At 53.5% G+C, this 26,590-nt stretch overlaps 1 protein-coding gene and 1 long non-coding RNA gene across 3 annotated transcripts in view; one reads left to right on the top strand and one right to left on the bottom strand.

The window, feature by feature from the left end:
• Positions 1 to 3,450: 3,450 nt before the first annotated feature.
• On the bottom strand, positions 3,451 to 9,024 carry LOC144457123 (uncharacterized). 2 transcript variants are annotated; one of them, XR_013486472.1, is made up of 3 exons: positions 6,314 to 9,024; positions 5,152 to 5,220; positions 3,451 to 4,265 (listed from the first exon to the last, which is right to left on the bottom strand). It is a non-coding gene; the product is annotated as an uncharacterized LOC144457123 (long non-coding RNA). The 2 variants fall into 2 exon arrangements; XR_013486473.1 differs by lacking the exon at positions 5,152 to 5,220 and having other exon boundaries at positions 6,164 to 9,024.
• Positions 9,025 to 9,115: 91 nt separating this feature from the next.
• SETD1B (SET domain containing 1B, histone lysine methyltransferase) overlaps positions 9,116 to 26,590 on the top strand; it is a 37,757-nt gene continuing 20,282 nt past the window's right edge. Inside the window, 9 exon segments of the mRNA XM_078154281.1 lie at positions 9,116 to 9,310; positions 9,677 to 9,846; positions 10,247 to 10,342; positions 11,021 to 11,291; positions 14,513 to 14,562; positions 14,564 to 14,626; positions 18,015 to 18,404; positions 18,406 to 19,182; positions 19,184 to 19,276. Of these exon segments, the coding sequence (XP_078010407.1) occupies positions 9,235 to 9,310; positions 9,677 to 9,846; positions 10,247 to 10,342; positions 11,021 to 11,291; positions 14,513 to 14,562; positions 14,564 to 14,626; positions 18,015 to 18,404; positions 18,406 to 19,182; positions 19,184 to 19,276 (1,986 nt within the window). The 5' untranslated portion in view covers positions 9,116 to 9,234.

Genomic DNA, 26,590 nt, shown 5'->3' with positions numbered 1-26,590 from the left:
GAGGCTCGATATGACCCAGAACCTGCCTACCAGTCACTGAGAAGGGGGAGGGCAAGGCAGGGAAATGCTAGGAGTTCCTGTTTTGGGGTCAGTCGTCATGATTCTGAACCCCAGCTCTGGGACCTACTGTCTGTGTGGCCTTGAAGAATTTGTGTTACTTCAGGGGAAGAAAAGGAAGGGAGGAGAAAAGAAAAGGAGTCTGGGAACCAGAGTGGTAAAAGCCAGCTAGCTTTGGGATCAATGGACCTGGGTTCAAATGCTGGCTCCCCCACATTTACTCTGGAACAGTGTCTCAACGTTTCTCTTCTACAAAATGAGGGGTCGGACTTAACGGCCTACAATGTTCTCTCCAGCTGTAAACACTCCCAGGGAAAGGGAGTGAGGAAGAAATGAAAGATTAAAAGAGGGAGCAAAAGATCAATTCTGAGCTGAACAGGACATTAGAGGCCAGTGTCTAACCCTGCATTTTACAGCTAAGGAAAATTAGTAAACTGACCAGGGTCATTGAACCAGCAAGTATCTGGGGCAAGATTCGAACCCAGGTCTTCCTGACTCCCAGCCCAAGTCCTATCTACCTAGCTGCCTCTGGACCAAAAGATCTTAACCTTTTTTTGGGGGGGGATTGTTAGAGCCCACAGACCCCTTTTCAGAAGAACATTTAAAAAAGCATAAAATACATGCAGAGGAAAAGAAAGGTTTATGACAATAGAATGAACTTTTTTCCCATCAAAGTCATGGACTCCCAGAAATTCACCCGGGGATAGAAGAAGGGGGGGGGCAAAGGAAGAAAGGATTAGGGGAAGAGAGAGTGGGAAGGAGGGAGAGCCCAGTCCCTCCTCCCCTTCCTCCAGGGTGCCTGCATCCATCTGTCTCTCCCCCAGCTCTAACCCTTCTCTGAACTCCTGGGGTACCGGTCGGCAGCGTCCCACAGTTTAGCAAGGAATTGTTTTAATTGTTTATGAGTTACCCAACCCCAGCAAAGGGGCCCTCATTAACAAGTGGTGAAAGGACTGGCCCAGAATCGCCACTTCAGAGGCCCGGGGTGGGGTGAATCATTTCACACCCCCTGAGGGCCCACACCCCCAGTTAACCTTTAACCTCAGGATGCTAGCACATCCTCCCAGGAGCAGTGGGGGCAGCTCCAAAAGGTTGGCTCTGGTCCTACTCCCCCCTCCAAGACTCTGCCCTACTTAAAAAGGAGACCTGACCCCAAATCCCTCCCGGTGACCTCCTCAGTCAGCAGAAGTCGCACACCAGCCCCTCCCACGGATGAAATTAGAATACCAGAGGTTTGCATTTGTAAAAAGCTTCCTAAAGGCTTTTCAAAGCCCTCAGCTGGCCATCAGCTCAGCTGACCCTCCCAAATATAACCCAGTAGGGGGACAGGGAAAGGCAGGTATTATGGTCACTTCACCCAGGCAGAAAGGGAGGCCCAAAGGGAAGTGTCTAAGCCCAAGGGGCAGAGCTGCACCGGACCCCAAGAGATTTGGGGATCTGAAATTCCAGGACATTCCAAATACAGACAGGACTGACAGAAGTGCAGAGGAGATGGAAGGCTGGGATTCCCACAGAATCCCAGTCAGTGAGCTAAGATACTAAAATCCATCAGGAGGGGAAACAGAGGGGAGGGAGGTGTCACTAGGCCTGAGGCATAAGGGTGGGAGACAGAAGAGGTTCCAAAACTGGGTTAGTGGAAAAGAGGTGGTCTGGGTCTGAAGCCAGAGAGCTATATTTGAAGTTAGAAGTTCTGAATTCAAATCTTGCAACTCGCTGAGTCTCAGTTTCCTCATTAGTAAAAAAGGTTGAGTTGGATGGCTTTCGGAAGTCCCTTCAAAGTGATCAGAGCTTAGGTTAAGTCAATCCCCCGGCTTTAATTTCCTTATCTGTTATGCCTGGAGGCAGGGCTAGATGGTTGATAAGGCACCTTTCAGGTCAAAATCAATGATCCTAAATCTTGGGTTTTAATCCTTCCTCTCCTGCTCATTCAGTTCAAACATTTAAACAGCTGCGGGCAACGTACTGGGGATAGAAAGACAGAAAAATGACCCCACCCCTCAAGGAGTCTGAATTTTCTGGGGAAATAAGTGTAACACAAATATACTACAGTAAGGGAAGGAGATTGGTTAACATGGGAGAGGGTTAAAGAGGGTCTGAACCTTGTTTAGGCACACCCAGAACCTCAGTTTCCTCTTCTCGTTAAAACTGGATTAGATAGAACATTTATTAAGTTATTAAACCAAGTACCGGGCTTTTGAAGATCTCTATCTAAAGTGCTTTCTGGTCCCAGGGAGAGAAAGGTGGAGACAGCTCAGGGAAGGGGGGGCGGGGAGCAAGGAGGGCCTGGCGTAGGCTCAGAAAGGGCTGACTTCCGCTCCCCCCCTCCTCCATTTTCTTAGAGACCCGGTGGAGCAGGAAAGAAAGTGACCGTAATGACACATGGGTTACCTCTTTCCCTCAAACGGCCCCAGCCAGATAATCCAAGAGGTCACATCATTTTCCTCCCCCCACCCCCAGGACCGGCCTTATGCTAGTAAATACGGTAGGCCAGAGACTGCAGAAGAGACCAGGCGGATGGAGGGTGGTGGACAGACTCACAGCTCTCGGCTTGGCAGCCAAGTAGGAAACAGATCGAACTCATCTCCGCTGGGGGAGGGGAAGGGCAGGAGGGCCTGAAACAGGCCAAGCAGGTTCACGGCTCTATCAGCCACCCAGGGGGCCCCGGGCCTCAAAGACACTGTCAACCGTACAGGAGCTCCCCCACAGCACCCCCATCTTGTTTGGGGCTTATTCTCCCTCCTCAAATCAGCCTCCACTCAAGGGGAAAAGGGGGGCCGGAGCAGGCAGACCACCACGTGGGTAAGGGACAGGCAGGCTACCTACCTTACGGCCAAGCTGGGAAGGCAACTGGGGGTCGACCCGTTCTTGCTAGGCGTGCTGAGTCCCAGTGGCTTTCTTCCATCTCTCGGCGGGCAAACCAAAGGGGGCCCAGTGCCTCTGGCTAGAAAAGCTTCGGGCGGCTTTGGGGCCCCCAAAGTGGGCTCTTGGGCCAAGGTAGCCTCACTGCCCAAGATTTCCCAGGCTGCTAGGTCGAGCCCACAAGGAGTCCCTCTTTAAAAACCAGCACCAGATGTATCCATCAATGGAGCCCACGTGGGGAGTCGACAAGACCCCCATTTTTGGCTACAACATAAACCAGGAAAGCAAATTCAGAGGAATTCAGCTGGGGGTGGGGTGCTGAAGATAGGGAAAGAAAGGCCTTGTCGGCTGTGGGGGAGGGGAGGTGGGGAGCCCGGGCCAAAGGCCAAGCATCTGAACAGCTAGAAAGGTTCTGTGACCTTGGTCACTGTTCTGGGAGGCCCAGGGGAAAGATAGGGCCTCATCCAGCCAAGGGGGAGGGAGAGCTTGTTTACTGCCAGATCCAGAACTGAGCAAACATACAAAGACCAAACATGTTTTTCCTGTTTTTATTGTGGAGTCAGAATCCTTAAGTCCCCAAGGCCTGGGGTTTATAACTTTCTGAACAAGACTCTGCTGCGGGAAAACTGACGTGCCAGGCTCAGCAGAGGGGTTGCAGGGGGTGATGGGGGAGGGGAGCAGAGAAACAGAGCCGCCAAAGGCCTTTCACTGGGAGAGGAGAGGCAGGAAACCGCTGCCATTTATAAAGCCAGTTTCCAAGGCTGCTTCAGCCCTCCTCCCCACCCACACTGGGAGAAAAAGGCTCCTAGAGCAAAGGGACTTACCGAATGGCTCCGGAATGGAGAAACCAGCGTGAAGGAGCCCAACCTCTCCCGGCCCCCTCCCCTAAATAATGAACTACTTCCAATTCTCTCCAGGGATGGGGTTTCAGGGGTGCCCTGCCCTTGCCAAGTCCTGGAGAACTTGAAGCCCAGCTCAAGCCAGAGCCTGGGTTCACCATCAGAGCAGGAGATAGGGAGCAGGGGGGAACCCCAAAGGCCATCCAACAAATGAGAAACCAGGGCTTCATCTTTGGAATTCGGTCCCCAGACACCCAGTTACTGCAAGGGATGTGTTTGTCTTTGTCGGCCCTGGTGCCAATCCCGGTCCCACCCAGAACTTGGGGTACAAACTTCTCTTAACTAAGCGGGGAGAAGGCTTGCAAGTACTGGATTGAATAACAGAACGTGTGGCTTGGGAAGGCTAAGGTCGGGTCGGACCCTGGGCACTCACTCTTACCCCTGGCTGGCTCCGCCTGCTTCCGTGTGTCCCAGGTATCCAAGTGAGCCCCGAGTTTCTGAGCATCCTGACTGGGAATGGGGGAGGGGGTTGAGGGGGGAAAAACAACCAAGGTCATCACCCAATAGGTTGAGGTCCCACCCAACCCTCCACTGCCTCTCTCAGGGTTGCTGTCTGCCTGGTAGGGCTGACCCTGAAAAGGGCTTTGGGGAACTGGACGGAGAAGGGTCGTCCTCCTCTCTCTCAACACCCAGTTGCTGCCCCCTCCCCCATCTCAATTTAGAGCCAAGTGGCTGCGAGCCCTGGTTTGGGGGCCTCCTAAGAGAGAGGGAACTGTCTCCCTAGTCCCCAAGGAAGCTTAGAGACAGAACAGGCTCTGGAAGGGAGGAGGAGACCGACAGAGGAAAGGGATCTCCCAGGGTCACCCCTCCCCCACCGCCTTCCTTCCCCCTCCCCTTTGTCTGCGGCTGGGGGGAGGGGGAGCTGCCTACGGCTTTAAGAGCAGCTCTCCCCTCCCCCACCGGAGCGCAGAGCTCGCAGGAGGCGGAGGTGGAAGGAGGAGGCGGTGGCTGGCCCGGGCCCCGGGCTCTCTGATTACAGTCAGCCCGCCCTCCCCTCCGATCCCCTCCCCCACTTGCAGCCACCGCCCTCCCTCCGCACCCCACCCCCCTTCCTCTAGCACGAAGTAGCTGCCTCCAGCGCACGAAATGGCGCCTGTCTTTTCTTCCCCTCCAAGCCTGCTGGCTTAGCAAACAGAAGCCCAGGAAAAGCTGGCTCCCAGTCCTCCCCCTAGACTGCCCCGACGACCCTGCCAAGCTAGTGTTAGGGAGAAGATAAAAAAATTAAAACCTAGACCTATGCAAAAGAAAAAACACCAAAGAAAGAAAAAAAAAAGCAACCACACCAAATAAAAAAAAAACAAACCCCACTCCAACTCAGCCCGAAAGTATGATTTACCCAGAGCCAAGCCAGGCGTGGACAGGCCCTGCAGCTCAGCGAAGCCACCTCCTGCTCCAGAACCCGCAGCTGCAGCAGGAGAGGAAAAGAGAGAGAGAGAGAAAGCTCGAAGCGGCCATTAGCAAGCAGCCCAGCCCAGCCTAGCCCGGGCCACCCCGGCCGGGCCAGGCGTCCCCGTGCCCAGAAGCCCCGGCCCTAACCCGCCCGCCCGAACCACCCTGGGCGCGCTCTTGGAACCTCAAAATAAAACTGGAGCGCAGCGGGGTGGGAGAGGGAGGAGGAAACGAGCTGGGGCAGAGAAGAACAAGGCAGGATTGCAGCAGCCCGGGAAAGACTGCTGCGTCATGGCGCCAAGATGGACGCCGTTCCCCTTGTCCTCTCTTTCGCTGCCCAAGCCGTCCAGGGGTCGGGGGGAGCCATGCTACGCTGCCCCGGCCAGGCGGGGTGGCAGGAGGATCGAAGAAGGTCCCCCCCACAAAATTCCAGCGGGAAGAAAAGCCCCTAAATTTGGCAAGCTGAGCCCCCCTGGAGGGGCAGATTAAAACCCCAACCTAAACCACTGTTTTCCTTGGTTTTCCTCAAACTGCGAGATCGTGGACGGCAATGGGGAGAAGCTTGGATGAGTGATGGAGAAAAGCGGCAGTCGTCCCCCCCCCAGCAGCGGGGGTGGTCAAGGGTGTGGGGGTTGCAGAGAGCTTGATAGGGGAGCGCCCTGTCCCTCCGAAGGCAGGAAAGGAGTCACTCAAAGCACCCCCTCAGTCCCAAAGAGAAATACACCAAGTCCTTTGGTAGGAAGACCCCCACCCCCATCCCCACCCCACCCATCCCAAAGTGTATCTATCCAGCCTTTCTCCACTGTCCATATTGTCTGCCCCTCCTTGCCAACTACAACCGACAAGCAGCTTGGAAACCCAGGCAAGCTCAGTCCCTCGGCTCTAGGCAATCTGCTGAGCAGGGCCTGCTCTAGCCGGTTTTGCTCCAAGGGCTTTTAAAAGGCACGTTTTTTACTTACCGGTGCTCAGCTTGGCGCTATGGAGTCTGGAAGGTGAACTTGGGCGTTGGTTTGGTGATGTTATTAGTAAGAAAAAAAACCCACCATTTTGTTGGAGTTTGTTTGGATTGTAATTATTATTATTATGGGGGGGGAAGAGAAGGTCACTACCTTTTTGTCAATTACAGTGTCATGTCATTTCATCTCGCCTTCGAATTCAGCAAACTTTTCCCAGGGTTCGGCCAAAGGCTTGCTGGCTTCGGCGGTGGGGCTGGCTAGGGCAAGGGTATTTAGAGTCATTTCAGAGGCAAAAGGTAAAAAACAGACGCTTCAAACAAAACGGGAGACAAAGGAGAGTTAGCCACTTCGCACCCCGGTCACCCCAACAACTAGAGAAAAGGCTGCCCAGTTTAATAACGCAGCTTGCCAGCAATTGCTTAGGGCTTGTTTGAAGGGGTTTCAATCTAGTTTCCTGTGACCAGTTCAGTCTGCATAAGAGTGGGGCTTTCTTCTCTCTTCCCTGCCCCCCCCAAGACTGGAGAAACCAGAGCTGTCGCCCTCAAAAGAGAGGTTGCTTAAAGAAAATCGACCAGCTAATTGGGAATAAAGCTAGCTAGCATTTACTGTAGTTAAAACATTTCTTAAAGCCTAAAGCTATCTCATCGTTTAAAGGCACGAATTTGGCTCTGAAATTCGACAAGGAGAAACAAAAACAGACATGCAGATAGATGAAGGCTCAGAAATTAGGACATTTAGGTAACATTCACATGAACACTGAACCGAAATAAGGACAGAATGGATTGGGTACTTACAACAGAGAAGAATTTAAAAGAACAACATAGCATAATGGCTTACATTCTTGTGGCTTAGTACGGCCAGAATTCATTATTTCCTAAAACTCTACATTTAAAACATTACCTTGTTAAGAGAGAAGGAGAGGAGTTAATAAGATGGCCAGGTATAAGTGTTTAATAGAGGAAGTTATATATATATTTTAAAAAATTTATTGTTCAGTCAAGAGGATACAGATTAGACAGCTCAAGCCCCTTCCCCACACCCCCAGCCAAAAAAAAAAGGAAAAAAGTAAACAAATATGTTATTTACTTAAGTTTTTTTGGATTCAAAATTTTTAAACTGCTGACATTAATGGTGGGCTATGACCTAGTTATACAAGACAAAGATGGATTCCAGGTCATAAGGAGAAAAAAGCAAAATCCAAAATCATTTTTTAAAAAACTGAAGTCTTCCTTCTTCCATCGGTCCTTTAGCATTGGTGACCAACATTGGATAAAACACGGGGCAATCCTGCACTGGATGGTGGAGTCAAAGGAAAAGCGTTCCCCCTTTTGGAACAAAGGAAAACCCACTTGGCCATTTAATTCCATGGCAGAAAAATGGCTCCCTGAATGTTGGCCTCTCCTTGGCTTGTCTGATGACGGATGTTTGGAGATCCGCGTCTAATAACTCAAGCCCCATAGAAGCTTCGCGCTGATTGGCCCAAGGGCCCTGGCGCCCTGAATCAGCCAATTACTGCACCACGGCCCAATTACAAACCCCCAAAATACCCCCCAATATGAGACGAACCGCCGTGAAGCCGAAGCAAGACAGGCAGCCTCCTCTTCAGCCAGGAGGAGGCCGGGAGGGAGGGGAAGGGGGGGAAAAAAAAACAACACCCATTGCTTCCCCCTCCCCGCCCCCCCCCCCCGCCTCCACTGTAATAGTGTAATCGAGAAGAAGCACCGGGTGCTTTAGGGGAGAAGCGACCAAATGGAAGCTGCGCGCTGATTGGTCGCCGCCAGTCCCAGGACCTTTAATAAAGAAAAAAAAATGAATGTAGAAAGCGACTCACTCGAGTTTGGGGAAAGTGTGTGGGGGGGTAGATTTGACGTGCCCCGGACAGATTAAAAAAAAAGAAAAGAAAAAAAAGAAAAAGGTGGAGGAGGAGGGAAAAAGTCCTTCCTCCAAAAGGGGGAGGGGAAGAAGAGGGGAGGAAAGAAAAGCACGCTGAGGTCGGTCTGCATCCTTCCAGCGAAGCCCAATGATTGCAGCGTAATGCTAATTTGGAAATCCTGTTCTCTGCTCCGAGGTTGCTGGGGGAGCAGGGCGAGACGAGGAGGAGGAGGAGGAGGAAGAGGGAGAGCAGGGAGAGGAAGGGGTATCCCTCGATTGCAGCCCTAGGAGATCCCGCGCCGAGGCTCCCTCGACTTCAAACACACATACACACATACCCCCAAAATAAAACCCACCCCAAAGTCAGGAGGTCCCACCTCCAGTCCGTCTTGTTTCTAAAACAGTGTAGGAGGCCGAAGGTAAACGCTGGCTGCGCCCGGACACTGTGGGCCCGGGGGAAACCAATTTCGGGAGAGGGAGGAGGAAGGGAACCCCCTCCCCCTTTCTCAAATCCTCCCTCCTAGTCAAAATCCCGATCCTCCTCCAGAGATAATAAAATGCATTAATTAAAAGCCAGTCCCCCGGGCCTCCCTCCCACCCCCCAGCCCAGGCCCTCGGGCCTCCGCCCCAGGCTGGGGGAGAGTAGGTTGGGGGGTGGCCTTGGCGGGGGGGGGGTGTTGCAGCGCAGCTGCTGCGAGCGCCAGGGGGAGAGGAGAGTGGAGGAGGAGGAGGAGGAGGAGGAAGGAGGAGGAGGGTGAGAGATTGGGTCGGGCTCCATAGCGGTGTATTGTGGGATGTGCGGGGACTGGGAGCCGAGCCGCTGCCGCCAGCCGCCTCCTCCAGCAGCGGCAGCAGCAGCAGCCGCCGCCGCCGCAGCAGCCGCAGCAGCAGCCTCAGCTAGCCCCCGGTCCGGCCGCCCCAGCCTCGGCTCCCGCGGGGAACACCATGTACAGGCTGGTCGCGCAGGGAGGCCGGCGCCCGGCGGGGATGTAAGCAGGGGCTCCCTATTTCCCCCTCCCCCCTTCCTCTCCCCTCCCTCCTTCCCCTCCCCTCCCCTTCCCTCCTTCTCTCCCTCCCCCCTCCCCGGGAGAGGCCAGCGGAGGCCGCGGCGGAGCCAGGCTGGGGGGGTGGCTGGGAGGAGGAGGAGCGGGAGCGGGCTGGTGGCGGCCCGCGACCCCCCAGCCCCGAGCCCCAGCGGCACCATGGCCTTCCGAGGGATCCGGGCCGGGGGGCGAGGGAGCAGCCACGCCGAAGATCATGGCAAAAAGCAGAGTTCAAGTGAGCTCCCCCCTTCTGCCCCGGCCACCACCGCCACCGCCGCCGCCGCTCATCTCAGGCTGCTGCCGCCGCCGCCGCCGCCACTGCCTGCTCCCTAGCCCGGGATCGCTCCTGTCCGCCCGGGGAAGGGGGCAGCGGGCAGCCTGGTGGCTGGCCGGCTGGCTGCCTGGCGGGCAGACGGGCAGGCGAGCGGGCTGGCTGCTCCGCTCTTCTTTTACAAAAATAATCACCGGGTTTTTTGGAGACGGGGAAGGCTCGGGCGGGGGGAGGGGTGGAGGCTTTGGGGGGGCAATTTTTTTTTTTAATTTTTGAAAGCCGCCCTTGCCTCTGCGGGAGAGACACAAGTTGGTGTCGGTCGTTTTTCAGGTTGGGTTAACGGCATGGAGAGCAGTAGCCACCACCACCACCAGCAGCCTGGACCTTCGGGGGAGAAGAGAAACCACCATTGGAGAAGTTACAAGTTGATTATTGACCCCGAGCTGAAGAAGGGACAGCATAAACTCTACCGTTACGATGGACAGCATTTCAGCAAGGCTGTGAGTGGAGTGGGGGGATGTCTTTCTTCCCTTCCTTCTTTGCTGAAACATAGATAGCACCCCCCTTCTTCCTCCTCCTTCCAGGGCCCAAAGAGCAAGAGGACCTGCCGGGACCTCCCCCCTCCCGTTTCGATGGAAACGTCAGGGGGAAACCCTCAGTAGCCTTTCCCCCCACTCCCCCCGACAGTGTTCAACTGTCAGGTTCCCAGGTCCAGCCGGGTTTGTCCCCCCCATTCTTTCAGCACCTGACTTTTGACACATGGGGGAGGAGGGAGCATGGAGAGGAAGGGGCTGCTTCCTCTATCCACATTTCCCTGGAGGTGTATATGTGTTTCCACCCCCACCCCCCTGCCTTCAATCTCAGAACTCTATTTTTTTTCTTTCCCACTCTCCCCCCTAGACCCAGTGCTTTCTCTCGGTGAAAATCGAGGACCCGAGAGTCAGAAGGACATGGACAAAAACTAAGGAGTTGGAACTTCGTGTCCCCAAATTCAAGGTAGTGACCCCTCTCCCTAGACAGGGAACTTGGGACTTATGGAGGGGGGGAGTTACCCCGAATTCTAAAATACCGTTGGGAAGGACATGGCCCCGGTTCCCGCCTGTCTATGTGTGTGTATGGAAAAGAGGGGGGGGCAAACTGGTGTTTAGAGCAGCCCGGCTTCTTTCTGCTGTCAACATTGCAACAACCATCCAGATTGTAGGGGAGGGAGGGAGGGAGGGAGGCTGTGGATACTCTGTCCCACTGGCCTGGAAGGGGTGTGTTTCCAGAGGCATCCCCAGGAGGGGTTCAGCTCTTGAGGTAGGGGGTGTCACTGACACTAGGGAACATCTCCCCAGAACTGCCCTCTCCTTCAATTTAAAGGGGGGAAGGCCCCTGAGCGGGGGGGGGGGGGGGGGGGGGGCCCGGCGGCCGCAAGGGAAACTGTTTCATATCCCCCCCCTTCCTTCCGAACCCTAGGACTTCCACGTTCCAAACGATTTAATCCTTGGCTTTCTGTCCCCGCCCGCGTGCATTTAAAAAAAATGTATATATATTTATTTATTTTCTAATCCTTTAAGGTTTGGGACAGGGGGACACTGGTGGCATGATGCTTGCAAGTATCAGCATTCCTTTTAAATTTTAATTTTTTCAATCTTGATTACCCCTTCTTCCCTCAAATTCCCTCCCCCCCAGATCGATGAATTCTACGTGGGGCCGGTGCCTCCCAAGCAGGTGACTTTTGCCAAACTCAATGACAACATCAGGGAAAACTTCCTGACCGACATGTGCAAGAAATATGGGGAGGTGGAGGAGGTGGAGATCCTTTACAACCCCAAGAACAAGAAACATCTGGGCATTGCCAAGGTGGTTTTTGCCACCGTAAAGGGGGCTCGGGAGGCCGTGCAACATTTACACAACACCTCGGTCATGGGTAACATCATTCACGTGGAGCTGGACACTAAAGGTGGGTAAATCCTGGAGCAGCTAGCTCGAAGGTGAGGGACTTGGAAGAAGCTGCTCATCTCGATCATTCATCATTCCTCCTCAAACTGCTTCCTCTTCCCCCCCCTTCTCAGTTAGGGAATGTTGGGTTTTAGCTCAATTTTTTCCCTTCTGAAGCCTCCTCCCTTTTTTTGCCCCCCCCTTCCCTACCCCTGGCAGAATCACGTGGAGCCCAATGTGTTGTCTGTTGCTAGGAGACAAGCTGTAATTTACAAAATGTTCCAGTCCTTGGCCACCCCCCCCCCCCCCCGGGACCACTCAGAAAATTAGTCCCAGTTGGGTTTACCCTGCTCCCCCAGTGCCTCCATAGCTCCCCCCTACCAGCCTTTGTGTCTTGGTTTTAAATGGTCCCCTGTGCTGTTGGGGCCCCCTTTTGTTTACTGGGGTGTTTGTATCTTTTGAAAGGTGGGGGGATGATTTTGCATGCTGGGAGTGACTACGGGGGCCTTCTGTAAATAAAGTGGTGGAATGAAATTGTGGTCCCTCCTGGAAAGGGAGCCAACCTACCCCCATCTCCCCGGGGCAGCTATTTCATTGATAAATAGTGAATGATGAAGCCGGGCTGCTTCAGAATCCTGCACAGGGGTTGACAACTGTGTGTTTCTTTCCACACTCCCTCTTAAAGGGATAGCAGCATTTCCTCTCTGCAGGAATCCCTCCACAGTGTGAAAAAAAAAACATGCCTGTGCAATCTGCCTCTAAAAACAGGAAAGAGGACAAACTGGGGGTGGTGGTGGCAGAATATGAGTCGCTTGTTTGCCCCCATTCTTCCATTCTTTCTCCTGGATACTGGTGGCTATCCCACTGACCTGTGGCAGGGATCCCCAATACCCCCTCTTCAGGATTTGTCAGTGGACTTCTCTCAAGAGTTTTAGTCAAAATTGTATTTTCTTTTCCCCTTTCGGGGCTCTCACATACGGGGAGGAATTCTGATCCAGATGGAGAATGCAGACTGAATGTGCCTTCTTCCCTGTTAAGCCTGTCATTTCTGCCCCAAACCCAGGAGACACTGGGCAGAGTTCCTGAGTTTTGAGCGGTTTCCTGGGTGGCACAAGCCTGGCTGGGCGGGAAGTGGCTCTGCCTGGTGACTTGTAAGGCAGGACTGGCCTTTCTAGTTTTCAGTGAGCCATTAGCGTAGATACCTGGAATAAGAGAAGAACAGGATGAAGAATCCAGGGGGAAAAAATTCTACCCTCCCTCTCATCTAGAATAGGCCAGTCCTTCACCAGATTGCAGTGAGATTCCTTCCAGCTCTTAGATTCTGGGATTCCTTTACCCGGCGATCAATTAACGTAGTGATCCAGGGCTAGGCACAGTGGTGGGACTGGGGAAGCATAAAATGGCACTGGAAGTGGAGTGTCCCAGCCTTCTTTCTCAGCTATGCCCCCCTTCTTTCTAATTTCTAGTGACTTTAAAATTCTGACGCTCTGGGTCCAGATCCAGCACCGTTTCTTCAGACTGGGGGGGGGGGGCCTAAGGTGTGACCTCTTAGCAAGCTGAGAAAGAGAGTTCCTACCCTGATCCCCACACACATACATACTCTTGGTTAATTAATCAGGTCTGATTGAAAAGGTCCTGAAGATACCAGTCACAGATCTTGTATTTCAAGAAAAGAGGAAAGTTTACTGTAACTCAAGGAATGGAGGTGCTTTGCATATTTCAACCGTGCCCTAGAGGGGTCATGGGTTACATAAATACTGATAATTAAGGTGGCTTACCATGCGGTCTGGGTTGTCTGCAGCTGTGAGGCTCCATGGGCCAGTAATTCTGGCAGAAGGGGTTGATACCTTTTTAGCTTTAGGGATTGGGGTGAGAGGAGGGGTTGGCTCAGCCAGAGATGTGGAATAGAGGAGAAGAAGGAAAGTCAGTGGGATCTTTGCAGATGTGCACAGGACTTGTTACTGAATGAGCGGTGGAAGTTGGACACCTGCTTAGGTGCAGTTTGGACTAGGAGGCCACAGCCAATGCTTGAGATGCTGTGATTGGCAGCTGTCATAGGACCCAGTCCAGATTGAGCAAGCTACTTGTCTAGGCCTCAGTTTCCTCCTCTGTAAAATGAGGTCAGACCAGATGGACTCGGAGGTCCCTTCCAAGTCTCCAACTGTGATATTATGGTTGCTTGTACTGCTGTGTGGTTCTATGTATCTTCTCACTCCCAACCCAAAAAAACCCAGAAACCAAAACAAAACCCACCTAGTGGTGTGTGTGTATGCTCCTGGCTTTCTGTCCTCACCCCAGATCTCTTTTGAACAGTATCCTCCAAGTTGAGGGTTTTAAAAAATAACCCGTGGGACATCCACTCATTCTCATCCCTAGATCTGAGGTATCCATCCCAGCACCCATGTTCATTATGAAGTCCTCCAGTGAAACGCAAGCCCCTTGGGAGGCCTTTGCCTGGGGGGGAATCAGTTGCTTTGTCAGTGCCTGAACTGTATGATTTTAAAAGCCCAAAGAGTAGGGTATTTGATCAGATACCCCCAACTTCTGTAGAGGGAAGAGGCATTGGGGTGCTGAGCTCAGCTTCTGAACATCGAAGGATATCTGGAGAGAGTAACTGAGTTATCAGAGTTCAGGGTTTTGGGGGACCTGGCTTGATCCCCACAGCTGCCTGGACCATAACCCCTTCAGGGAAAGGAAGAATCAGGACCACTTAAGGTATCAGGGTCAGAATGCCAGCCCTTAGAGCTCCCTTACCCTTTCATTTTGTTGTGGTTTGTTGAAGAGGACCATGGCATCAGGAAGGTGATGCCGTGACTGGAAGTGAATTTAATTTAAGGTTGGGGGGAGACCGTGCAGAGTTACCAGCCTCATTCTCTCCTCCGGAGAAGGGTCCAGTGGCCAGATATAGATCAGGACCGCTGAAGATGGCCCCCTTTTCATTTTAAAAGGGGAGACAGTGACTTTCCCTGTCACCCACCCATCTGGTGTCTTCTCCACTGCCTTTAGCAGACCCAGGGCTGGGTGTGTATCACTTGCAGTTAGGATCATCAGAGAAAAAAATAGGCTTAGAGTCTACTTTCCTACTCTCTCCTGTACTGCTCCATACCTTATTTCCACAGCTATCCCTCTAGAGCCTGGGCTGCCCCGGGTAGTCCCTGGCAAGCAGGCATTCAGTGCAGAGGTAAGAGGCCGGGTCGTCCCTGCTCACTTAATTAGACGTCTTCTTCCCCGTGGTCTGCGCAGGCGAAACTCGAATGCGATTCTATGAGTTGCTGGTGAATGGCCTGTACACTCCCCCAGACCCTCCCAGTGGGCATCGAGCTGGACGCCTCCCCGACGGTCAATAAAACTTTGCAGGTAAGTTGGGCGATTCCCTGTGGGGGCCCTGTGATTTTTTTTGTCTCTCCCAACTTTCTCAGCCTTAGCTGACCCTTGTGGGGTTGATGTGTTTGTGTGTCTGTGTCAGGAGGGGGGGGTAGAAAAGAAAGTCATGAAAGAAGTGGCTTTACAGAGGTGGCCAGAAGTGCTGGACTTAGCAGAAGGAAGACCTGGATTCAGAGTCTATTCCTGACAGTCTGTGACTATTAGGCTCAATTTTCACATCTGTAGAATGGGAATAATACCTGCACTACTTCTGTCCCTGTGATAGTTGTAAAGTTCAGATAAGATAATGTGTGTAAAGCAGAATGCAGATTCTTCACAACTAGGTCAAGGGGGAAAGATGAGTGGTGGGGAGGGGTTCTGCTTTGTCCTTTGTGACTCTGGAGCCCCCAGTTCATCATGTGTTCTGTCCAAAGCAGTTCCGACCCCCAGGGAGGGTGCTCTTTGTGTGGAACTTTGTGTGCCCTGTCCCTGTGCTAAGTGCAATAGAGGGAATGCACTGTCCTGGGGAAAACTGAGGCTCACCAAGGAGATGAGCTTGGCCTAGAGCCCACAGTGGCAGAATGGGGGCCAGACTTCCAGGCTGGCGAGTTTTTTGCTCTGCAGGCTCTCACCCATCCCCCTTGTTAGGTTCTGAGCTGCCTCACCCAGGACGTGGTGAGGGATCACCCAGGGGCCCCAGGGAACCGTTTTCTTCCCTTTCTTTTTCAAATGTAAAAATCCTGAGAAACAACAACAAACTTTGTGCCCCAGTGGGCTCCTCCCCACGGGCAGAGCTCCCAGCTGAGCCCCGTGTCTCAGATCCTTGTCTCCCCAGCGTTGGAGGGTCCTATCCCTACTTCCTATTAACCCTCTCCTTGGCCCCTAGCATGTAAGACTCAGCTTCCTAGTAGGACCTTTTTTTTGTGTGTGGCAGTGGGGTTCAAGTGACTTGCCCAGGGTCACACAGGTAGTGTCAAGTGTCTGAGGCCGGATTTGAACTCAGGTCCTCCTGACTCCAGGGTGGGCGCTCTAGCTGCCCCCTCCTAGTAGGACCTTTTTGACCCTGTAGTTAGGTGGTACAGTGGATAGAGTGCCAGACCTGAAGTCAGGAAGACGTGAGTTTAGATCCAGTCTCAGACATGTACCAGCAGTGTGACCCTGGGCAAGTCACTTGACTGCCGTCTGTCTCAGTTTCCTCAATTATAAAATGGCAAGAATAGTACCTACCTTCTAGTGGTGTTGTGAGGATCAGATGAGATACTTGTAAAGCAACTTAGTATGGTGCCTGGCACACAGTAGGTACTTAATAAATGTCTGTTCCTCTTTTGCCCCTTACTTCCCAAGAAACTAAAAGCTTCCATGCTTGAGAGAAAAATTGCTTCCTCTGGGTGTTACTGCTTCCTGTATCCCTTTAAGCATTAACCAATATCCCCCTCCAGCAGACATCTCCGGAACAGGGAGAAGCCCATATGGGGCTAATTAGCCCAGCAAAATCTCTCTCCCTGTCACCCCAGAAGTCTTTAGGTACCCTCATGGGATCTGACCTGTGTGCTGGTATTTCTCATGATGGGACCACAGGGGCCCAGGTGGTCCCATCCACTTCCATTCCAGCCTACCTCCACCTCCTTGTGTGTGGGGGGAGCCTAGCTCTATCCCCGGTCATGGACCCTGCCCTGCAGAAGAAACTTTGATGGAGAAGAGGGAGCAGGGACTATAATTCTTCAGCTGCTCAAACAAACCACCTGCCTTTTTGTTTTTCTCACTAAATATTCTTTGACTTTCCTCTCGGTCCTCCTCCACAACTTTTGTCTGTCTGTCTGTCTGTCTGTCTTCTGTCTGTGTGTGTGTGTGTCTCTCTCTCTCTCTCTCTCTCTCTCTCTCTCTCTCTCTCTCTCTCTCTCTCTCTCTCAGCTTCTTGGCATGATCTGGATTCTTTCTCTCCTTCTTCTCCCTCTCTTTCCCTCTCCCAGTCCCTGGAAGTTAAAGGCACTCCTCCGTTTTCCAGGCTGAATTAGTCGACAAGTATGCCTCAGTTTACCCAGGAGATGGGTTCAGAAAGAGCTCTCCTGTAAAGGGAATCTTTTTTTTTTTTATTTTAGGGAAAGGAATCTTTGCTTTGAAACAAGTCTCAGCTATAGGGGATTTGGGTCAGAAGCCCAGAATGAACTTGTATTTTGAGGAAGAGAGTGACAGTATGAGAGAGTGTGTGTGTGGGTCGATGGGGTAAGAGGATCCCACCCTGAGCCCCCAAGTGGGGGGTGGGGAGCAGCACCTAGAGAGGGACCCTGCACCCCTTTGCAGTAAAGTGAGGACAGATCCTCACCCCCAAACTCTGGCCTTTGCCTCCTTGTATGAGTTTTGTCTTTATCCCAGCCCTTCTACTTACAACTTCAGTGGCCATGGGTAAGTTATTTTCTCTCTCTGGGATTCAGTACCCCTTTCCTCTTTTAGCTCTAAATCAGTGCTCTTGATAAATTAGTAAATAAATTAATTACTTAAATGACTTTGTCTCCCTGGGCATCAGTTTCCTTATCTGTACAGTGAGGGGAATTGAACTTGCAGGCCCATGGTCCCTTTCCCCTCAGGATCCATGATTTAATGAGCCTATTAAAGAAAGATCTTTAGATATCGGGAGACAAAACTGAAGTGAGTGGTTTTGCCACTAACTCTACACTTAGGAGAGATTGTGTTCTTCCCTCTTCGATTGTATTTTCTTATTGCCCTTTCTTGAGCCTCGGTTTTCTCAGCTGTGCAATGGGTGTAACAATAATTGGGCTTTCTGACTTGGCAGGTTTGTTGTGAGGAAAATGCTTAGTAAACATGAGGTGTGAGCTCTTACTGTCATTAATCTTACTCCTTCCTTGTTGGGCCTCTGCCGAGACTGGCATTGGTGGGCAGGGGGTGAGGATGGGGTGGAGGGGAGATGCCGTCCCAGACCTAGAGAGAACTAGCTGAGCACAGATTCAGGAAGCTGGAGATAGCTTGGATGGGGTTCGCATCTGCTTTAGAATGGAAAGGGATGTCCCCTTGGTGGCAGCCTGATCCGAGGGAAGGCAGAGAGAGTTGAAGTGAGTGGCTGAGTATCTCACAGATGGGCCGTGGTAGAGTGGGTTTGGTTTCTGGGCTCTGAACCTGTCCTTGAGGGATGGTAGATATTTCCCAAGTGCCTCCTCTGTGCCGGGGAGCCAAGACAAGATGAAAGTGTCAAAGTTCCTGCCTTGAAGCAGGGAGATGAAGCGTGAATGTATAGAGATATCTAAATCTGTGCAACATATTGGGGGAGTTTATTGGAGAAAGGTCTGGCAGGGTAGGTTGGAACTTGCTGGGGGCCGGCTGCCTCCCTGGCTCATGCCTCTCCCCCCCTCCCCTTGCCCCCATCTAGTTAACGGATGCCTTGAAGCGCCTGAAGGACAGTAGCAGTAGCGCAGCCTCAGCCGGCTCCTCGGCATCGGTCACTCCCAACAGCAGCACGCCCTTCTCCCACGATACCGCCTATTCCAGCAGCCGCCTGGACACCCCCAACTCCTACGGCCAGTGCACACCTCTCACGCCCCGCCTGGGCACCCCCTTCTCCCAAGACTCCAGCTACTCCAGCCGCCAGCCCACGCCCTCTTACCACTACAGCCAGGACGCAGGCTACAAGGCCCGCCGTCACGAGACCAAGTTCACGGACGCATACAACCGCCGGCACGAGCACCACTACGTGCACAACTCGTCCGGGGCTTTCCGCTCCTCCGAGCACACGTTTGGGGCTGCTGCCGCTCGCTGCCGCCGCTGCCGCCACCACCAGCGGCAGCAGCGGGGTGGGAGGGGGTGGAAGCGGCTCCTACAAGCCCCACGTGCAGCCAGAGGCCCCCCAGTATTCCCATACTCCCCCTTCGGCCCCCCTGGGCCACACTAGCACCAACTACAAGTCGGCCTTCTCCCCGTACCAGGCTCCAGCCCTGTTTGCCCCGCACCCTGAGGAGCCAGTGACCATGCCGGCCTTTGGCCAGGGGGGCCGGGATGGTGGCGAGTACCGCCGGGCACAGCCCCCGGCTGAGCCCCCCGCTCTTGTTGGTTCTGTGGCCAAAGAGCGACCCGAGACTCCCCCTGGGCCGCCGCCGCCACCGCCGCCCCCCGAGCTGAACAGCCTGGAGCCTGGCGGGGGCCCCAGCTTTGGCTGGAGCCCTGAGCGTTGCATCAGCCCCGGGACACCGACCCTGGAGTCGTCTCCGCCGTCCTCGGAGAAGCCGCATGACAGCCTCGACTCCCGCATTGAGATGTTACTGAAGGAGCAGAGAACCAAACTGCCTTTCCTGCGGGAGCACGATTCGGACACAGAGCTGCGCATGGAAGGCAGCCCCATCTCCTCCTCTTCCTCTCAGCTTTCCCCACTGCCCACTTTTGGCTCCAATTCCCAGCCAGGCTTCCGAGGCCAGACCCCCTCCTCCCGCCCCTCCAGCACGGGCCTGGAGGACATCAGCCCAACCCCCCTGCCAGACTCGGACGATGAGGAGGACCTGGGCTTGGCCCTGGGCCTGGGTCCCCGCCCCCCGCCTGAGCCAGGCCCCCCCTGACCCAACCGGTCTTCTGGGCCATGGGGCCGAGACGGCCAAGGAGATGGCTGGGGAGAGGACGCCGACCTCAGAGAAGATGGATGAGGTAAGTGCAGTACCCGGGGAGCCTGCTCAGTCTGTGGTCTCTGCTGTCCTCTTCCCCTTTAGCGTGAACAGGAGAGCACAAGGCTGCAGGCTCTGAAACCTCAGGGAGTCTTTAGGATTGTAGACCTGGGAGCGGGTGACAGGCCGAAGGTCACACGGCTGGTTAATGACAGGCTTCCCTTGTGGGAGGGCACAAGTGTTGGCTTGGACGAGGCTCAGTCTAGCCTTCCTGCTCAGTTCCCTGCTATCTGGTCCAGATAAGGACCACTTGGCCTGCTTCTCCCAGGGGCCAGATCGCGCCCCCGGCCCCTCTCCCTTCTTTTGAGATGTTCACAGCCTTTTCTGCCTTTAACTCTGAATATGGGCGAGAGAGTGGGGATCCCAGCCCATACTGGGGCCCCTGCCCTGCCAGCCCTGGCTTCTTAGCCAGATTTCTTAAACAGAGGAGTTCAGGGAGTCCCTGGGGAGAGACATTTCCTGATCTCCTTTCCTCCTCCCCTTGTTGACAGAAGGGAGGGAAGAACAGCTGTGTTCCTGATTTACCCCAACCCAACTTGGGGGGCTGGGGGCTAGAGAGGGCCTCTGGGCCTGAGCCCACAGAGGTGCTTCCAAAGGGGTGCGTTGGAGATTCCTGCAGTACTCGCACCTATCTTCCCCACTCCTGCTCCTCTTCCCTGTTGGGGCAGAGAGGAGTGGGACAGAACAGCCCTGGCTCTACTCAGGGTGGGAAAGCACCACCTTCCAGCCCACTTAAAATACGTCCAGATCACAAAGTCATGGCCTCTCCTGGAGAGCTGTCTCTGGTCCTGTCAGGGGTCAGGACTGATGTCTCTTCTCTTCCCTTCGGCCTCCCTTTTGCCCTCTCTTCGGACCTTTCTTTTCCTCTTTGGACCGTCTCTCCCCCCATCCTGTCCCCAGCCAGGTTATCCCCTAGGGTCCACCAAGGAGACGGAGATGTGCCTTCTTGCTGGGACTTTGTCACGCACTCCTCAGCCCCACAGCCATATCTGTTAGGTGTCCGGCCTCCTGAGAGTGGAGCCATAAACGTCGAGGACCCGGGAGTCCTGTCTAGATTCTCACCCCTAGGTGTGAAGCTGGAAGAGACCTTAGCCTCCTCCCCCCACTTCCTTTTACTCATGAGGAAACTGATTAAATGACTTGCCAAAGGTCCCGCAGATAGCAGACGGAAGAGCCTGAGCTTTCCCTTCCCAGGCCACTGTCCTTCCAAATGCTGAGGTTGGTAGGATTCATTACCCCAGCAGCATCTCCAGGTCAGGGCACCTGCAGCAGCTGCAGAGGACAGAGCCAGCTAAGATAGCCCTGCTATCGCACAGGGTGGGACACTTTCAAGGACCTCTTCCCTCCCCCCATACTCCTGAAGGAGGTAGGTGAGAGGATGGGATGCCCAATGCCAGTTCCCATCCCCGCTCACCCATTCAAGATTCTGGCTCAATCTTGGCCAAGCTACCACCAAACAAGGCCTGGCTGTCCGCTTGTGGACTGGGCCCAGTTTAGAGCAAGAGGAGAGAGAAATTCCCGACAGGCTTAAAGTGAGGTAGAGAAAGGATGAATAAGGTTCCAGAAGGGACAGAGAAGGGAATTGTCACTCTTAGGGACAGAGAAGAGCTTGTGGCTGGGTTTTGGGGGGGTTATCTGTGGATTTATGTTATCCTGACTTCTTCCTATCCTTGGGGCCTGAACTGTCTCAACCTCTCCAGTACCCAGCAAGAGCGCTAGTCCTTCACACCCCACGGCCATCTGCCTGGGGGGCCAAGAGTGTGGGCAGTGTTTTGGCCCAAGGATGGGACCACTCTGCTCTCTGTGGGTGGGCTGCCGGCCCTGGGAGCCTTTGATTAAGGTCCTGGAGCTCCCGCTGGAAAAGAGCACTTTGTCCTTTTTGGAACCACTGGAGAGGGGAGAAGAAGGGGAAGGGTTAGGGCCATCTGCCCAGGTGGATCCTGCCTTAGCTTGGAGCTTTGTGGTGTTCTGGGATGGCAGGCAGTGTGCTGGGGGAAGGGAGCCTTAGACAGGGAAGGGGTCCCATCTTCTCCTCTGGCCTGTTTCTTTCAGCAGGGGGGAGCGGTGATATAGCCTAAAAAGTCTTAGGGTCTCCTACCACCAGCCTAATGCCTAAGTGTGGGGTAAGGGATGGGGTCTTGCCCTGAGATGGGGAGGGTGAGAGAGGGCCGGCTGGGGAAGGAGATGGGCCGTGTATGAGCTCATAGGTGGATCTCAGTCAGTGGATAGAATGTGGCCCCTGTGGGACCCCCAAGGCAGTTTCCAGATGGACTTTGGGCCCCACCCCCCAGTTACATCCTGTGGGGCCCTGGACCAGTGGCTACCTCTCACAGCCAAACAATAACCTCTGCCTTCTGTTTGTTCTGAAGGCCTTCCCCTACCACCCCATGAGGGAGAGAGTCAGAGCAAGTCTCACTTTAGAGATGAAGAAACTGAGTCCCAGGGTCACCTAGTCTTCTGAAATTATCTGACAGTCTTATAGCATCTTGAGGTTTCTAAACGATTTGACCAACGTTCATCTTGTTTGAGAGGAGATGACGTTAGTGCTGTGGAGGGAGTTGGAGGCAGACACACCAACACTTAGTATGGGCTGAGTGACCCTGGATGAGGCGCTAGACCTCTCAGCTTCCTCATCTGTGAAACAGGGCCCAGAGTCAGGAAGACCTGAGTTCAAATCCTGCCCCAGACACTTACTAGGTGTGTGACCCTGGACAAATCACATGTGCTGTTTGCCTCTGTTTCCTCATTTGTAAAGTAGGGATGATAATAATAATAGTAGTGTCTCCCTCCTAGGGTTATTGTGAGGATCAGAGGAGATAATAGTTGTAAGGTGCTTAGCACAGTGCCGGGCACGTAGTCAGTGAGGTACTAGTGAGTGGCGGTTATTACCACTGTTACTCACGATAACCTAGAATAGGCATACTTAGCCTGAGTTAAACACCCACTTGGGGCTCCAGGCATAGATTTCAGGGGGTTTATGCACCTGGATGGGAAACAAAAGGACATTTTTATCTCCACTAAATTTTGGTTTCCCCTTTGTAATTTAATTTTTTTGGCTAGGCAGTGAAGTTAAGTGACTTGCCCAAGATCACACAGCTAGTGTTACGTGTCTGAGGCTGAATTTGAACTCGGGTCTTCCTGACTTCAAGGCCTGTGTTGTATCCACTGCGCCACCTAGCTGCCCTTTGGGCTCAATTTCTGATGAAGTGCCTTCCAACCCTAGTTTTAGGATACTACCTCCCCCAGGCCTCAGTTTCCCCTTCCCTAAAACTAGGTCTTTGGACTTGATACTCTCAACTGCCTGGTGTTGAGGCTCAGGGGTGCCCTGGGTCCAGCTGGGGGGGTGGGGGGCAGATTAGGCAGAAGCTTGGTGTCGAGGAGCAGGGGTGGGGGCGATGCCAACCTAGAGGTTGGGGAGTCTAGCCAGGCCCTAGGTGGGTGAGATTGAAAATGAGGAACTCTGAAGTGATCCTGGCCGCTTGAGGTCCTCATGCTGGCCTCAGAAAGGAAGCCCAACGGGTGTGATAAGAACTGGCAGGCAAGGGTTTCCCTCACTCTCATTTCTCAGTGGTTTGATTCGTGGCCAGGAAGAGGGAGGTCTGGACCCACGTGCTGGCTCTGGGAGGCAGATACCTGCGTGGCCTCGCTGATTCAGGGTGCCTCAGGCCGGCTCTCCTCCTCATCCCCTGCTCTGCTCCCCACCTGCCCATGGTGTCCCCAGAACGGAGGCCCAGGCAGACAGGTTGCCACCTTTTTTGCCAGCTTTTGGACCTGAACTTTCTCCTTGGAAGGGAAAGTCAGATCATACATACATATAGTGTCCCCCAGATCCAGGCTGCTTCTCTCTCTCTCACTCTCTCTCTCTCTCTCTCTCTCTCTCTCTCTCTCTCTCTCTCTCTCTCTCTCTCTCTCTCTCTCTCTCTCTCTCTCTCTCTCTGCCTCTGCCATACTGGACAAGGGAAAGAAAGACAGTTTGGGGGTTTGCTGATTCCTCCCCCCCTCCAAAAAAAGAAAAGGGTTTCCCTCTTCCTCCAGAGTCAGTAATAGGACTAGGCCCCTGGGACCCAGGTATCCAGCTTCTCCTCCAGGTTTCCTAAAGCATCTCCGCTGCCCCGCCCCACTTCCCCTAGGGGCCAGGACAAAATAACAACATCCCAGATCCCAGCACTCCTGGAGGCTGGGCCACGGGAGGGACCTGTCTGCAGTGCGTGCCCAGAACCTGCCAGGTGCCTAGAAGGGGCAAGGTTGTCTCCTCCCTTCTAATCATCCAGGCCCCATCTTCCCCTCCCCTTAACCAGGGTAATTAATGAGTCTATAATTAGTATGGGCCGGCTCTGAGCAGAGGAGGGGCCCCGGGAGAGGCTGGCAGAAATAAACAGGGTGGATGGAGGGTCAGGAAAAGACATTTTGGTGTTTCCTGGTCTCCTCTTTTCCTTGGGCCGGAGAGAACTAGACGGAGGCTGGGGAACACTGGGGGAGGGCCCCCCGCAGCTCAGGCTGAGGTGGAATACCGGGAAGGGGGCATTTTGTAGAGGGAGACCTAGGTTTTTGAGGTCCTACCTTGGCTCACACTAGTCAGAACCCCAATGCTTAGCCAATAGATATGGAAGGGGCCAAGTTGGGGGGAGGTCTTGGAGCAAATCCACTGAAAGCTGGAGAGACAGTGGTCCTTCCTGACTTCTAAAACTGTAGTCCCCTCCTAGACCCTCCCCAGTGTCATACCCTCCACTATAGGATGGAACTGGGTCCATGTATTTTAACAAAGTGATTTCCATAGCCAGGGGTTCCTTGATCCTCATACCACCCGGATGGAGGCAGAGCAGGGATCATTATTGACCCCATTTCACAGATGAGGCAACTGAGGCTTTTTGAGGTGAAGTGATTGGATGAAAGGAGGAAGACAAGGGGGGGGGAGAGAAGCAAGAGGAAGAGCTGGGAGGGAGGGAGCCTAGGAGAGCTTCCCAGCCCTGCCTCTACACCCTGTAAGAATCTTTCCATAGGCAGCTAGAGGTGGAGAGACTAGACCCCCAGGAGGCAGCAGGATTCACTCCCTGCTGCCTGCCTGTCTGACACCAGGTGCCCCTATTCCAAGACCCGACCTAATTAAAAGCCTGTAGCTGCACCTGCTCTGCATGTCTACAATCCAGGGAAAGTGAGGGGCTGGGGACACCTAGCTTCTTCTCTAGCTCCCGTGACATTGCAGACCTGGCTTCGGCATGGCGTGTGCTTTTGGCTAGGAGTCAAGAGGCCTGGGGACTGTGTCTGTCCCCTCTGTGGGTGGGTAGCCCCAAGGAGAGAGTGTGCAGCTGTGCCCACATCCCAGCTCGGGTCACCTGCAAGCCCAGGCAGCCCCAAGGACTTCCAGACTCCAGAGCAAGGAGGAAGTTTCTTCAGGGATCTCTCAGATCAGCTGTGAGCTGGGGAGGAGTGAGTCTAGATGAGGGATGGGGAATAGGAGATATAACCCCCCCCCAACACCACAGGTTCTCTGTTCTACAACTCCTTGTCCCCACTTAGGGGAGGCAGGTCTTTTTAGGGGTGTGGGGTGGCAGGGAATGTAGGCTTATGAGCCTGGGCAACTGTATCTGAGTGTGTGTGTGTGTGTGTGTGTGTGTGTGTGTGTGTGTGTGTGTGTATTTACTCACACACCTTCCCACTCTTCCAAGTGCAGCTGACTACAAATGAAGGATTTAAATAACCCAGCAGATTTCCACCCCCCTCCTGACATGGTTCTCGAGGCAGGAGCTGTGTGTCTTTGTTGTGGGGGGAGGCATCAGTTTTCTCCTAATGGATTGAACCCTCAGGGCCCAAGGCTAGCTGTATGGAAAGGGCAAGACCTACCTCATCCTGTATATCGGAGTCATCTCTCCCCATAATCCCAGTTTTTACCCAGGAGGCCTCTGAGTGGGTAGGATGGGGTGGGGGGAGCATTTCTAAACTCTTTAACTTCAGCTGTGTGAGGCTGTAGTAGATGAAGTGATGGACCCAGAGTCAGGGAGGCCTTGGTTCACATCTGATGTCAGACACTAAGCTGTGTGACCCTGGGTGAGTAATCTGACCTTCTCAGCCTCACTTTCCTCATCTGTACAATGGGGAGAATAAAGGCACCTAGCTCATATGGTAGTTTGGAGACTGAAATGATATATTTGTAAAGCACTTTGCAGGCCTTAAAGCATTATACGCATAAAGTAATAATAACAACACTATCAGGTACCCCCGGGAACTCTCCATGACTTATCAGCAAGAGGAAGTTGACAGGAATTCTCTCACTAATATACAGCCTCTAGAGGATCACTTCCAGACATGGGAACGCTGCCCTATCAGTGCCCAAATGGACTGTGGAGCTGACGCAGAAGTCCACTCCCAGCCCGATGGAAAGAACCCCGAGTTTAGTGTTAGAAAACCTGTGTTTTAAGCCTTTCACTTCCTCTTTAGTATCTTAGTGACCTTGAGCCAGTCACTTCTTTCCCAGGCTTCAGTTCCCTTACCTGTAAAATAAGGGTGTTGGGACACCCTCAGGTGGGTCTAAATCTATGATCTATGATAAAATCACTACCTTTGGTGGTCAGCTGGTCTGCCCCATAGAAATACTTGGTAGTTTACAAAGTAAGCTTCTTACGTAACCCTGGGATTCCTCTCGTTTCAGAACAAGCCCCAACAAATTTAGAGCCAGCCCTCCAGTTTACAAGCCAGATAATTTTTTTTTTGACTTTCCAGGAAATAATTTTTTTTAAAGTATGTTTGTGTGGTAATTCTGGGTGGGTGGGTTGGACCTGGGAGAGGCCTCAGTGGTGGCCCAGGCCAGCCAGCCTCCCTCCTGGTTATAGAGAAGGAAACATCCAGGGCAGGTGTTCATGGGCTGTAAGGTCACCAAGTTGTAAGTGGCTGAAGCTGAATTTGAACCCAGATTGTCTAACTAAATCCACTGGGACCTCCTGGGAGGCTCACTTTCTGGTTCCCTCTCTCTGATGTCTACCTGACTTCTTCCCCCTCCCCCATTTACCTGATTTCCCCCCTCCCCATCTACCTGGCTCTCCCCTCCCCCATCTACCTGATTTCCCTGTCCCCATTCACCTGACTTTCCCTCCCCCATCTACCTTTCTCTCCCCTCCCCCATCCACCTTTCTGTCCCCTCCGCCATCTACCTGACTCCCCCCTCCCCCATCTACCTGATTTCCCCCTCCCCCACCTACCTGACTTTCCCCTCTCCCATCTACCTGACTCCCCCCTTCACCTTTCTCTCCCCTCCCCCATCCCCCTGACTTCCCCTTGAGGACACAAAGGTCCCGCAGAAGAA

Source organism: Phascolarctos cinereus, unplaced genomic scaffold (genome assembly GCF_003287225.1).
Source record: "Phascolarctos cinereus isolate Bilbo 61053 unplaced genomic scaffold, phaCin_HiC Scaffold_4;HRSCAF=312, whole genome shotgun sequence".
NCBI lineage: Eukaryota > Metazoa > Chordata > Mammalia > Diprotodontia > Phascolarctidae > Phascolarctos > Phascolarctos cinereus.
The sequence above is the reverse complement of the archived record's forward strand: the minus strand, read 5'-3'. Positions and strand labels throughout refer to the sequence as shown.